This window comes from Danio rerio, chromosome 2, assembly GCF_052040795.2.
Source record: "Danio rerio strain M-AB ecotype USA chromosome 2, GRCz13ab, whole genome shotgun sequence".
Classification (NCBI taxonomy): domain Eukaryota; kingdom Metazoa; phylum Chordata; class Actinopteri; order Cypriniformes; family Danionidae; genus Danio; species Danio rerio.
Window position 1 is genome coordinate 63,561,358 of NC_141022.1, and position 13,643 is coordinate 63,575,000.

A 13,643-nucleotide genomic window follows, 5' to 3' on the forward strand; every position below is an offset into this window, starting at 1 on the left:
CTGAATCAACATTAATAATCCAACAGCTCAGAGTGCTTTATTACTCTTACAGCACACTAATACTGTGCATATCCTCCACTACTCCCCGTCAGCCGCAGGTGAGTCAAGCACCACTACGGAATCCACTAGATGTTGTGTGTGTGTGTGTGTGTGTGTGTGTGTGTGTGTGTGAGTGTGTGTGTGTGTGTGTGTGTGTGTGTGTGTGTGTGTGTGTGTGTGTGAGTGAGTGTGTGTGTGAGTGAGTGTGTGTGTGTGAGTGAGTGTGTGTGTGAGTGAGTGTGTGTGTGTGTGTGTGTGTCTCTAATCATTCAGCAGAGTGATATGGAGCTGTAATGCGCTCTAAAGCTGCCGGAACTACTTTATCTGACAATAACCAAACACCTGAGAGTGAGCTGCAGCCAATCAGAGTCCAGCATTCAGCAGACCTGCAGTATTCTTTTGCATTACAAAATACAGACCTGGTGAATTAATACAAGTAATCTAACTGCAGTGTCACACACATACACACACACTCACACACACACACACACACACACGCACGCACACACACATACATAGACACACACCCGTGATTTCTCCTCCAGTCGGGTCATCATCACCACCGTTGCCGCCCGCTGCTCCCACACCATCCTCCAGAAGTCTGCGAAGGTCTCGGGCAGCGGCCCCTGTGTGGCGATGTAGGCGTTCTGCTTCCTGTAGCCGTCGATGTAGTTAGCATTGATGTAGTCACTACCCATAATGCCTAGCGGGGGAGAGTGCAGAGGAGGTCAGCCTCAGCTCCAGTGCACACAAACACACACAGACACACACACACACACACACAGACACACACACACACACACACACACACACACACACATTTGCAGAGGCACACAGAGAAACATTTCCACAAACACTCAGACATACAGAAATGCATGCACACACGCACACACGCACACACACACACACACACACACACACGCTCTGCGCTTACCGTCGACTGGAGCCAGGATCACGCGTGTGTGGTCATACGCGATCACGTTAGCATAGCGGTTCTTCTGCTTGTTTACCTCCAGGTTGGAGTGTTCCCACGTGAACTGCTGCCCAGGGTCAATCGACTGAAACACACACACACACACACACACACACACACACACACACAATTATTTATAAATTATTATTTATTATCGATCAGATACTGTTACAACAACATGTCAGTCTGTCAGAATTAGCTCTTTTTCAGTAGCTTCTCATTTCATTCTTCAGCAGTTTTGTTTTGTGCTAGTTTAGTTCCTCAGTAGTTTGTAGTTTAGTTCTTCAGTAGTTTGTAGTTTAGTTCTTCAGTAGTTTGTAGTTTAGTTCTTCAGTAGTTTGTAGTTTAGTTCTTCAGTAGTTTGTAGTTTAGTTCTTCAGTAGTTTGTAATTCAGTTCTTCAGTGGTTTGTAGTTTAGTTCTTCAGTGGTTTGTAGTTTAGTTCTTCAGTGGTTTGTAGTTTAATTCTTCAGTGGTTTGTAGTTTAGTTCTTCAGTAGTTTGTAATTCAGTTCTTCAGTAGTTTGTAGTTCAGTTCTTTAGTGGTTTGTAGTTTAGTTCTTCAGTAGTTTGTAGTTTAGTTCTTCAGTAGTTTGTAGTTTAGTTCTTCAGTAGTTTGTAATTCAGTTCTTCAGTGGTTTGTAGTTTAGTTCTTCAGTAGTTTGTAGTTTAGTTCTTCAGTAGTTTGTAGTTTAGTTCTTCAGTGGTTTGTAGTTTAGTTCTTCAGTAGTTTGTAGTTTAGTTCTTCAGTAGTTTGTAGTTTAGGTGTTCAGTAGTTTGTAGTTCAGTTGTTCAGTGGTTTGTAGTTTAGTTCTTCAGTAGTTTGTAGTTTAGTTCTTCAGTAGTTAGAGTTTAGTTCTTCAGTAGTTTGTAGTTTAGTTCTTCAGTGGTTTGTAGTTTAGTTCTTCAGTAGTTTGTAGTTTAGTTCTTCAGTAGTTTGTAGTTTAGTTCTTCAGTGGTTTGTAGTTTAGTTCTTCAGTAGTTTGTAGTTTAGTTCTTCAGTGGTTTGTAGCTTAGTTCTTCAGTGGTTTGTAGTTTAGTTCTTCAGTAGTTTGTAGTTTAGTTCTTCAGTGGTTTGTAGTTTAGTTCTTCAGTGGTTTGTAGTTTAGTTCTTCAGTGGTTTGTAGTTTAGTTCTTCAGTAGTTTGTAGTTTAGTTCTTCAGTAGTTTGTAGTTTAGTTCTTCAGTAGTTTGTAGTTTAGTTCTTCAGTGGTTTGTAGTTTAGTTCTTCAGTGGTTTGTAGTTTAGTTCTTCAGTAGTTTGTAGTTTAGTTCTTCAGTGGTTTGTAGTTTAGTTCTTCAGTAGTTTGTAGTTTAGTTCTTCAGTGGTTTGTAGTTTAGTTCTTCAGTGGTTTGTAGTTTAGTTCTTCAGTGGTTTGTAGTTTAGTTCTTCAGTGGTTTGTAGTTTAGTTCTTCAGTGGTTTGTAGTTTAGTTCTTCAGTGGTTTGTAGTTTAGTTTTTCAGTGGTTTGTAGTTTAGTTCTTCAGTGGTTTGTAGTTTAGTTCTTCAGTAGTTTGTAGTTTAGTTCTTCAGTGGTTTGTAGTTTAATTCTTCAGTGGTTTGTAGTTCAGTTCTTCAGTGGTTTGTAGTTCAGTTCTTCAGTAGTTTGTAGTTCAGTTCTTTAGTGGTTTGTAGTTTAGTTCTTCAGTGGTTTGTAGTTTAGTTCTTCAGTAGTTTGTAGTACAGTTCTTCAGTGGTTTGTAGTTTAGTTCTTCAGTGGTTTGTAGTTTAGTTTTTCAGTGGTTTGTAGTTTAGTTCTTCAGTAGTTTGTAGTTTAGTTCTTCAGTAGTTTGTAGTTTAGTTCTTCAGTAGTTTGTAGTTTAGTTCTTCAGTGGTTTGTAGTTTAGTTCTTCAGTGGTTTGTAGTTTAGTTCTTCAGTAGTTTGTAGTTTAGTTCTTCAGTGGTTTGTAGTTTAATTCTTCAGTGGTTTGTAGTTCAGTTCTTCAGTGGTTTGTAGTTCAGTTCTTCAGTAGTTTGTAGTTCAGTTCTTTAGTGGTTTGTAGTTTAGTTCTTCAGTGGTTTGTAGTTTAGTTCTTCAGTGGTTTGTAGTTTAGTTCTTCAGTGGTTTGTAGTTTAGTTCTTCAGTGGTTTGTAGTTTAGTTCTTCAGTGGTTTGTAGTTTAGTTCTTCAGTGGTTTGTAGTTTAGTTCTTCAGTGGTTTGTAGTTCAGTTCTTCAGTAGTTTGTAGTTCAGTTCTTTAGTGGTTTGTAGTTTAGTTCTTCAGTGGTTTGTAGTTTAGTTCTTCAGTAGTTTGTAGTTTAGTTTTTCAGTAGTTTGTAGTTCAGTTCTTCAGTGGTTTGTAGTTCAGTTCTTCAGTAGTTTGTAGTTCAGTTCTTCAGTGGTTTGTAGTTCAGTTCTTCAGTAGTTTGTAGTTCAGTTCTTTAGTGGTTTGTAGTTTAGTTCTTCAGTGGTTTGTAGTTCAGTTCTTCAGTGGTTTGTAGTTTAGTTCTTCAGTGGTTTGTAGTTTAGTTCTTCAGTGGTTTGTAGTTTAGTTCTTCAGTGGTTTGTAGTTTAGTTCTTCAGTGGTTTGTAGTTTAGTTCTTCGGTGGTTTGTAGTTCAGTTCTTCAGTGGTTTGTAGTTTAGTTCTTCAGTGGTTTGTAGTTTAGTTCTTCAGTGGTTTGTAGTTTAGTTCTTCAGTGGTTTGTAGTTTAGTTCTTCAGTGGTTTGTAGTTTAGTTCTTCAGTGGTTTGTAGTTCAGTTCTTCAGTAGTTTGTAGTTCAGTTCTTTAGTGGTTTGTAGTTTAGTTCTTCAGTGGTTTGTAGTTTAGTTCTTCAGTGGTTTGTAGTTTAGTTCTTCAGTGGTTTGTAGTTCAGTTTTTCAGTAGTTTGTAGTTCAGTTCTTCAGTAGTTTGTAGTTTAGTTCTTCAGTAGTTTGTAATTCAGTTCTTCAGTGGTTTGTAGTTTAGTTCTTCAGTAGTTTGTAGTTTAGTTCTTCAGTAGTTTGTAGTTTAGTTCTTCAGTGGTTTGTAGTTTAGTTCTTCAGTAGTTTGTAGTTTAGTTCTTCAGTAGTTTGTAGTTTAGGTGTTCAGTAGTTTGTAGTTCAGTTGTTCAGTGGTTTGTAGTTTAGTTCTTCAGTAGTTTGTAGTTTAGTTCTTCAGTAGTTAGAGTTTAGTTCTTCAGTAGTTTGTAGTTTAGTTCTTCAGTGGTTTGTAGTTTAGTTCTTCAGTAGTTTGTAGTTTAGTTCTTCAGTAGTTTGTAGTTTAGTTCTTCAGTGGTTTGTAGTTTAGTTCTTCAGTAGTTTGTAGTTTAGTTCTTCAGTGGTTTGTAGCTTAGTTCTTCAGTGGTTTGTAGTTTAGTTCTTCAGTAGTTTGTAGTTTAGTTCTTCAGTGGTTTGTAGTTTAGTTCTTCAGTGGTTTGTAGTTTAGTTCTTCAGTGGTTTGTAGTTTAGTTCTTCAGTAGTTTGTAGTTTAGTTCTTCAGTAGTTTGTAGTTTAGTTCTTCAGTAGTTTGTAGTTTAGTTCTTCAGTGGTTTGTAGTTTAGTTCTTCAGTGGTTTGTAGTTTAGTTCTTCAGTAGTTTGTAGTTTAGTTCTTCAGTGGTTTGTAGTTTAGTTCTTCAGTAGTTTGTAGTTTAGTTCTTCAGTGGTTTGTAGTTTAGTTCTTCAGTGGTTTGTAGTTTAGTTCTTCAGTGGTTTGTAGTTTAGTTCTTCAGTGGTTTGTAGTTTAGTTCTTCAGTGGTTTGTAGTTTAGTTCTTCAGTGGTTTGTAGTTTAGTTTTTCAGTGGTTTGTAGTTTAGTTCTTCAGTGGTTTGTAGTTTAGTTCTTCAGTAGTTTGTAGTTTAGTTCTTCAGTGGTTTGTAGTTTAATTCTTCAGTGGTTTGTAGTTCAGTTCTTCAGTGGTTTGTAGTTCAGTTCTTCAGTAGTTTGTAGTTCAGTTCTTTAGTGGTTTGTAGTTTAGTTCTTCAGTGGTTTGTAGTTTAGTTCTTCAGTAGTTTGTAGTACAGTTCTTCAGTGGTTTGTAGTTTAGTTCTTCAGTGGTTTGTAGTTTAGTTTTTCAGTGGTTTGTAGTTTAGTTCTTCAGTAGTTTGTAGTTTAGTTCTTCAGTAGTTTGTAGTTTAGTTCTTCAGTAGTTTGTAGTTTAGTTCTTCAGTGGTTTGTAGTTTAGTTCTTCAGTGGTTTGTAGTTTAGTTCTTCAGTAGTTTGTAGTTTAGTTCTTCAGTGGTTTGTAGTTTAATTCTTCAGTGGTTTGTAGTTCAGTTCTTCAGTGGTTTGTAGTTCAGTTCTTCAGTAGTTTGTAGTTCAGTTCTTTAGTGGTTTGTAGTTTAGTTCTTCAGTGGTTTGTAGTTTAGTTCTTCAGTGGTTTGTAGTTTAGTTCTTCAGTGGTTTGTAGTTTAGTTCTTCAGTGGTTTGTAGTTTAGTTCTTCAGTGGTTTGTAGTTCAGTTCTTCAGTAGTTTGTAGTTCAGTTCTTTAGTGGTTTGTAGTTTAGTTCTTCAGTGGTTTGTAGTTTAGTTCTTCAGTAGTTTGTAGTTTAGTTTTTCAGTAGTTTGTAGTTCAGTTCTTCAGTGGTTTGTAGTTCAGTTCTTCAGTAGTTTGTAGTTCAGTTCTTCAGTGGTTTGTAGTTCAGTTCTTCAGTGGTTTGTAGTTTAGTTCTTCAGTGGTTTGTAGTTTAGTTCTTCAGTGGTTTGTAGTTCAGTTCTTCAGTGGTTTGTAGTTCAGTTCTTCAGTGGTTTGTAGTTCAGTTCTTCAGTAGTTTGTAGTTCAGTTCTTCAGTGGTTTGTAGTTCAGTTCTTCAGTGGTTTGTAGTTTAGTTCTTCAGTAGTTTGTAGTTTAGTTCTTCAGTGGTTTGTAGTTTAGTTCTTCAGTGGTTTGTAGTTTAGTTCTTCAGTGGTTTGTAGTTTAGTTCTTCAGTGGTTTGTAGTTCAGTTCTTCAGTGGTTTGTAGTTCAGTTCTTTAGTGGTTTGTAGTTTAGTTCTTCAGTGGTTTGTAGTTTAGTTCTTCAGTGGTTTGTAGTTTAGTTCTTCAGTGGTTTGTAGTTCAGTTTTTCAGTAGTTTGTAGTTCAGTTCTTCAGTAGTTTGTAGTTTAGTTCTTTATTGGCTTTCTGACCTACTGAGTGCATCTCAGTTACCGAGAAATGCAGAGGGTTTTCTCTAATCAAACATTCCACCGTCATTAAACACAGTCTCTGTCTCTCTCCCCTGCATCTGTTTGTTTTTCCTGAGTGAAATCAGCGCGTGCCCAAACGGAAACTCCCATTTTTATTTAAATCCTTCCCTCTTTTCCCTCCCCCAACACTCCCACCCAAACAGAGCGGGACACACCCACTTCCCTGACCTTTTCCAAACTAGAGGTGTGAAAACACCCTGCTGGAACAGGGGAGTTCATGGCCCTTTAACACCACACAGGCTTGATGAATGAATGAATGTGTGTGAGTGTGTGTATGGGTGTGTGTGTGTGTGCTGATGAAGGTCGCTGTCTCTCTGCGTCACACACACCTCGTACTCCTGCGACAGATGCAGGTTGTCGTTGGCCTTCAGGCGCTCCATGTGCTCGGGCAGCTCAGACACGGGGATCGGCGGGTGACTCATCATTCCTGCAGGGTCAAAGGTCACGGTCACACCTCATGTGTTGAGTATGTGTGTGTGTCCATGCATCACTTTCTGAGTGTGTATGTGTGTTCATACATGCTTGTGTCTGAACGTAAGTGCCGTTATGTCTGTGTGTGTGTGTGTGTGTGTGTAAGTGCCGTTATGTCTCTGTGTGTGTGTGTGTGTGTGTGTGTGTGTGAATATCGTTGTGCGAGTGTGTATATGTTTGCATCTGTCTGTGCATCTTTGTGTGTAAACCTGTGTAAGTGTGTGTGCATGTCTGTGTAAGTGTGTGTGAGATATGTGTGTGTGTGTTCGTGCCTGGAGTCTGGAAGTTGATGCGCCTCATCTCCACAGGGTCAGTAGGGTGGTGCGCCATCATCTCTGCGTTATTCAGCAAACACTTGGTGCCCGGCTCTGAGTCTTTGCGCTTGCTGAAGAGTCAAAACACACACACACACACACACACGCACATACACACACATTATTAAGCAGAAAGAACAATAATTCTCCTCCAACAGCACAGACATTAGGGAACACATCAGAAAAGCCAAAGTCACTGAAGCAGAAGCGGTCGAGATATCTTCACTCTCATGTTAAACACAAACATGCTGATGAGGGAGAGTGTGGGTGTGTGATGATGAAGCAGAACCGCAGTGTGTGTGTGTGTGTGTGTGTGTGTGTGTGTGTGTGTGTGTGTGTGCAAGAGCTGTATATCAGGGATCAGACTTCACTCACCCATCAGGTTTGCTGGAGTCCCATCAGGTGCCACACACACACGCGCAGAGAGAGAGAGAGAGAGAGAGAGAGACATTACTACACACATCTGCATCTGGACACCTGCAGATCACACCTCAACACCAGACTGGAGTATAAAGTCGAGACTGCGGCCCGTTTACACAGTGTGAACTGAAGGAGAGGATGCAGGACTGAACTCTGAGCTCTAATATTGAGGGAAACGCCCAATCAGAGAGGAGAATGTCTGCAGCCCCGCCTCTGTGTTCAGATGTCTCCGCCTGCTCCATCACACTGACACACACACACACACACACAGCAGCAGAGCTGAACACAACACGGCCTCTGCAGCGGCTCCAGAACACTCCGGTACAGCGCTGAACACTGAACCACAGCAGAACTCATGCGCTTCACACTAACACACATCAGTGCACACGCGGCCTGAGAGAGTAGAGTGTGTGTGTGTGTGTGTGTGTGTGTGAGATGGAGCTCATCCTTCATGATCTGGTGAGGAGTATCTGAGCACTGCTTCAGGCGTGTGGATATTAATATCTGCTCCTCCATCACACCGCTCCATCATCTGCACTGGAATAGCAGCTCCTGCATATTTAATCACTCATTATTCTCCTCATTTCCGTCCTCACACACACACACACACACACACACACACACACACACACACACACACACACACCTGCTCATCACCAGGGTAACCAGCACTGGCTACAGCAGAACTCTGGGTTTGCTCACAGTAATGCACATTACAGACTTATGAGGGTATTTAGGTAAAGACGCGTGTGTGTGTGTGTGTGTGTGTGTTGTATGTGTGCGCAAGTGTGTGTAAGGTCTGTGTAAGTGCATGTGTATGTGTATGTATGTGTGTATCTGTGTACATTTGTGCGTGTGTGTGTGTGTTTATGTCTGTGTGTTTTTGTGTGCATATATGTGTGTGTGTGTGTGTGTGTGTAAGTGTTTGTGTATGTATTTGTCTTTCTGCATGTGTACGTGTGTATGTATGTATGTGTGCATGTGTATATGTATATGTGTGTGTATTTTTGTGTATTTGTGTGTACATCTGAGTGTGTATGTGTGTTTGCATGTGTGTACATGTGTGGGTGTATGTGTGCATGTGTGTGTGTGCATGTGTGTGTGTGTGTGTGTGTGTGTGTGTGTGTGTGTACGTGTGCGTGTGTGAGTGCTGTTGAGACGCACTTCTTGTAGAGCAGGATGGCGATGACGATGCAGATGATGAAGACGACCGCCAGCACGGGTCCCACCACCCAGATCAGGCCGTCACCGGCGTCCAGCGGCTGCGGGTCCGAGTCTGGAGCGATCACCGGGTCTGTGTACGGGCTGGCCACAAACATCTTCTGAACACACAACACACAGCACAGTTACACACACACACACACACACACACTGACACACACACTCGGCTGGCTCCTCTTACCCCGGTGGTGGAGTTGAGCTCTGCCAGGATGAAGAACACATACTCCTGTCCCGCCTCCAGCGCGCGGTTGTCGAAGCCGCCGTAGTCTTGCTGGTTCCCCAGGGTGAAGAAGGCAGGGAGGGTGGCGGGCGTGAAGCGGGCAGTGATGTATGCCCGCCGCAGGTCCACCTGACGCTGGCGTGGGTCCCGCTGCTTTTGACTGATGTCCTTCAGCAGCTGAAACACACACACATACACAGTGTCACACACACACACACACACACACACACACTCTCCAGCACTGCCAGCTAGGGTGATCTGAGTGGTTGCTGGGTGGTTTAGAGGGCACTAGAAAGTTAGGGTAGTTGCTAGGGTGTTATGAGTGGTTTCTATGGTATCCAGAGTGGTTGCTAGGGTGTTCTAAGTGATTACCACAATATCCAGAGTGGCTGCTAGGTGGTTGAGTGGTTGCTAGGGTGTTTTGGGTGGTTTCTATGGTGTTCAGAGTGGTTGCTATGTTTTCCAGAGTGGTTGCTAAGGTGTTCTGAGTGATTACTACAATGTCCTGAGAGGTTGCTAGGTGGTTGAGTGGTTGCTAGGGTGTTAGAGAGGTTGCTAGGGTTTTTTGAGTGGTTTCTATGGTGTTCGGAGATGCTCTTCTGTTGTTGCTATGGGTGTTCTAAGTCATTTCTGGGTATTCTTAGTGATTTACAGGTCGTTGCTAGGGTGTTTGTAGTTGTTTTTGTTTATTCTTAGTGTTTGTTATGGTGTTCCAACTGGTTGCTAGAGTGTTCTGAGTAGTCTCTAAGATATTCCTATCTGTGATTGATGGGGTGTTCTGAGTGGTTTCTAGGATATTCTTGATGGTTGCTAGGGTTTCAGAGTGGATGCTAGAATGTTCTGAGTAGTCTCTGAGATATTCCTAGAGGTTGCTATGGTGTTCAGAGTGGTTGACTGGGCATTCTGAATGGTTGACAGGATGTTGAGTGTTTCTAGGATACTCTCAAGGGTTGCTAGGGTTGGTGGGTGGTAATTAGAGCATTCTGAGTGGTTGCTAGAGCATTCTGAGTAGTTTCTAGCATATTCTTACTAATCGCTATGGTTTCTGATTGGTTAATAGAATATTCTGACTAGTCTCTTATATATTCTTAGTGGTTGCTATGGTGTTCCAAGTGGTTGCTAGAGTGTCCTTAGTGGTTGCTATGGTGTTCTAAATGGTTGACAGGATGTGTTCTGGGTGGTTTCTAGGATATTCATAAAGGTTTCTAGGGTTTCTGAGTGGTTGCTAGGGTTTTCTGAGTGTTTTTAGGATATTCTTAGTGGTTGCTAGGGTTTCTGAGTGGTTGCTAGGATGTTCTGAGTAGTTGTTATGATGTATTCTTCCTGCCATTTAATATACGAACATTTCTATACTCTATCAGACGCCACTGTTCCTCACAGAGGCAGCAGCTCTGCATTAGTGCTCTCGCGTGCGTGCGTGCGTGCGTGTGTGTGTGTGTGTGTGTGTGTGTGTGTGTGTGTGTGTGCGTGTGTGTGTATTATATATCTATAACTCCAGCGCTGTGCAGGCCAGGGTGAGTGTTGCTGCTGCTGTGGAGTTTTACCTCCTCCAGGTCCATCTCATCAGGACTCTTCAGCTGTCGGTTCACTCCTCTGCCTCTCTTTAGAGGAACCACCACCACATAGATGTTCCTGCAGATTCACACACACACACACACACACACACACACACAGACACACACACACACACATCATCGTTTTAGAGTCATCATCAGTTATAATCCATCGTCTCTCTCCTCCTCAGACGATGTGCATCCCTGAGCTGCAGTCCCCATCAAGCATGATGGACAGACGGAGTGTGTGCGGAGCGTGCTGTGTGTGTGTGTGTGTGTGTGTGTGTGTGTGTGTGTCAGTGAGGATCTGGAATGATCTTCCTCCTGAGCTCAGCAGAGTCTGCAGGAGCAGCCAGAAGCACAGAGTGACTGCAGCCCTGAATTATTCACAGCAGAGCAGCAGCGGTGTGTGTGTGTGTGTGTGTGTGTGTGTGTGTGTGCGCACGTCATGCATGATTCATATGTCCTCCCAATGTACTGTAAATTTGTGTGAGTGCGCATGCAGAGTGTGTGTGTGTGTGTATGTCATGCATTATTCATATGTCCTCTCTGTGTACTGTAAATGGGTGTGCGTGAGCCACGTTTGTGTGTGAGAAAGAGTGTTTCCACACATGTTAGACTTTCTCACTCTCTCTAAATGTGTGTGTGTGTGTGTGTGTGTGTGTGTGTGTACCTGACGTTGCTCTGGCTGTCCAGAGAGGGCAGTATGAGGGTGAGGGTGGTCTCGGTCTCGCGGGTGTGGTCCAGCTCGGGCCGGCGGATCAGGATTCGTGGAGATGTTTTGGCGTGTATGCGGTGTCTGAGGCCGCTCATGTTCCCTGAAGACTCACGCGTGATCTTGAAGTCGTAGCTGGTGTTCGGCTCCAGGTTCGGGATCACGGCCTTCCTCAGCCGCGCGTCCACCACCACCGTCTTCTTGTTGTACTCCACCTGAGGAGAGATGCAGCTTTACTAACACACACACACACACACACACCAACACTGACAGTCTCAGTCTGATAGACGTAAACACGCTCTGCTCCAAACCCCTGAGAGCCGCCTACCTAGGGGACACGTTTGTGTTAATCAACATTAAATATAAAATTCACAAAAAAATAAAAACTAAAGCGACTTAAAAACGACCTAAAATAAAATATTAATTATCAAACAAATAATCTGTCTTCAAAATTAATGATTACTCATTCTGTGGCAGAAAATCTGAGCTGCGGCTGTTTAAACATTAGTAGATGGCGCCAAACACATGTTTAACTACAAAAGATTATTTTTTTATTATTTATTTATAATTAATTGTAAGAGAAGAGGTAATGCAGCAGTGCAGACTTTGCTCTGGTCGACACGGGACGTGTCCTCCTGAAACAAATAAACATGAAACAAACTAAAACTAAACCGAAATGTGCAGCCAATATAATTAACATTGCGGAGCACACGCAGCGATCCTGAACCACCGAAAGAGTAAGTCAAGTGTGTTCTATTAGAGTAAATCTGAATCACTCTGCATTCACATGCCACGCCCACATCTAACTAAGACCCGCCTTCATATTTAAATGCCACGCCCACATCTAACTAAGACCAGCCTTCATATTTAAATGTCACACCCACATCTAACTAAGACCCGCCTTCATATTTAAATGCCACACCCACATCTAATTAAGACCCGCCTTCATGTTTAAATACCACGCCCACATCTAACTAAGACACACCTTTATATTTAAATTCCACGCCCACATCTAACTAAGACCAGCCTTCATATTTAAATGCCACACCCACATCTAACTAAGACCCGCCTTCATGTTTAAATGCCACGCCCACATCTAACTAAGACCAGCCTTCATGTTTAAATGCCACACCCACATCTAATTAAGACCCGCCTTCATGTTTAAATGTCACACCCACATCTAACTAAGACCCGCCTTCATATTTAAATGCCACACCCACATCTAGTTAAGACCCGCCTTCATGTTTAAATACCACGCCCACATCTAACTAAGACCCACCTTCATGTTTAAATGTCACACCCACATCTAATTAAGACCCACCTTCATATTTAAATGCCACGCCCACATCTAACTAAGACCCGCCTTCATGTTTAAATGCTACACCCACATCTAGCTATAACCCGCCTTCATGTTTAAATACCACACCTATATCTATCTAAGACTCTTCATGTTTAAATGCCATGCCCATATCTAATTAAGACCTGCCTTCATGTTCAAATGCCACACCTTTACCTAACTAAGACCCGCCTTCATGTTTAAATGCCACACCCATATCTATCTAAGACCCGACTTCATGTTTAAATGCCACACCCAAATCTAATTAAGACCCGCATTCATGTTTAAATGCCACACCCACATCTTACTTTGACCCGTCTTCATATTTGACTGCCACACATCTCTCTCAGACCTGCCTCATGTTTAACTGCCACGCCCACATCTCACTCAGACCCCGCCGTCATGTTTGATTGCCACGCCCACATCTCAGACTCCCTTTCATGTTTGACCACCACGCCCACATCCCATTTAGACCCGCTTTTATCTTTGACTGCCACGCCCACATCTCACTCAGACCCGCCTTTATGTCAGAATGCCACGCCCACATCATTTACCCTCATGCATTGTTTGAAGCGTGTGTTATTTCAGTATAAAGGCTTGATGTGGAATTTGAGCATTTGATTGGATGGTTGGGTGGATTCCTATTAGTGGATATCAGTAAACACCAATCAGAGAAGAGAGTTTGCTGAAGAGGGAGTGGCAATATTAATTAATTTGAATATTAAATGACTTTACACTAAGTAATGATGAGCAGCAATACACCAGTTAGAAACCAGCACTGATCAGAAGTGTTTTCCACAGACTTCCTGTGTGTGTGTGAGAGTGTGTGCTTTCCTGTGTGTGTGAGAGTGTGTGTTTTCCTGTGTGTGTGTGTGTGTGTGTGACTCACAGTGAAGGGGTAGGGGGCGCTGCTCTCCGGAAACTCCCAGGTCAGCAACACACTCGTCTTTGTGGCCAAATTCACAGAGAAATTCCTCGGCACGTCTGTCGGAAAACACACACACACATGGCAAAACATGAGACTCCGACACACACACACACACACACGCACACAGTCTCAGGTGAGCCACGCGGTGAGGACGTGTGTGTCCGCCAGGGCTGTGCAGGGGATTGTGGGGGATGAAGAAGGTGAGTGTATGGCGTCAGGACGGACACATATGCGGCGCTCCGGTGAGAGCTGGCCCACATTCAGCTGCTAATGAAGGAGAGAAGGAACACACACACACACACACACACACACACACACACTACACTGATCTCTGTGCCACACTGCAAACTGGACTGG

At 42.7% G+C, this 13,643-nt stretch overlaps 1 protein-coding gene across 13 annotated transcripts in view; it reads right to left on the minus strand.

Moving 5' to 3' along the window:
• The window catches only part of ptprsb (protein tyrosine phosphatase receptor type Sb), a 98,146-nt gene that overhangs the window by 14,441 nt on the left and 70,062 nt on the right, over positions 1–13,643 (minus strand). For 4 of the 13 annotated variants that reach the window (XM_087241632.1, XM_087241629.1, XM_087241627.1 and 1 more), the window contains 9 exons: positions 13,248–13,342; positions 10,981–11,237; positions 10,299–10,386; positions 8,716–8,931; positions 8,478–8,635; positions 6,852–6,964; positions 6,438–6,535; positions 974–1,097; positions 567–742 (listed from right to left, as the gene is read on the minus strand). In XM_087241632.1, coding sequence (XP_087097758.1) covers positions 567–742; positions 974–1,097; positions 6,438–6,535; positions 6,852–6,964; positions 8,478–8,635; positions 8,716–8,931; positions 10,299–10,386; positions 10,981–11,237; positions 13,248–13,342 — 1,325 coding nt within the window. Of the gene's footprint in view, positions 1–566; positions 743–973; positions 1,098–6,437; positions 6,536–6,851; positions 6,965–7,268; positions 7,281–8,473; positions 8,636–8,715; positions 8,932–10,298; positions 10,387–10,980; positions 11,238–13,247; positions 13,343–13,643 lie in introns of all 13 variants that reach the window. The other 9 variants (XM_087241633.1, XM_087241631.1, XM_087241628.1 and 6 more) reach the window with 5 other exon arrangements.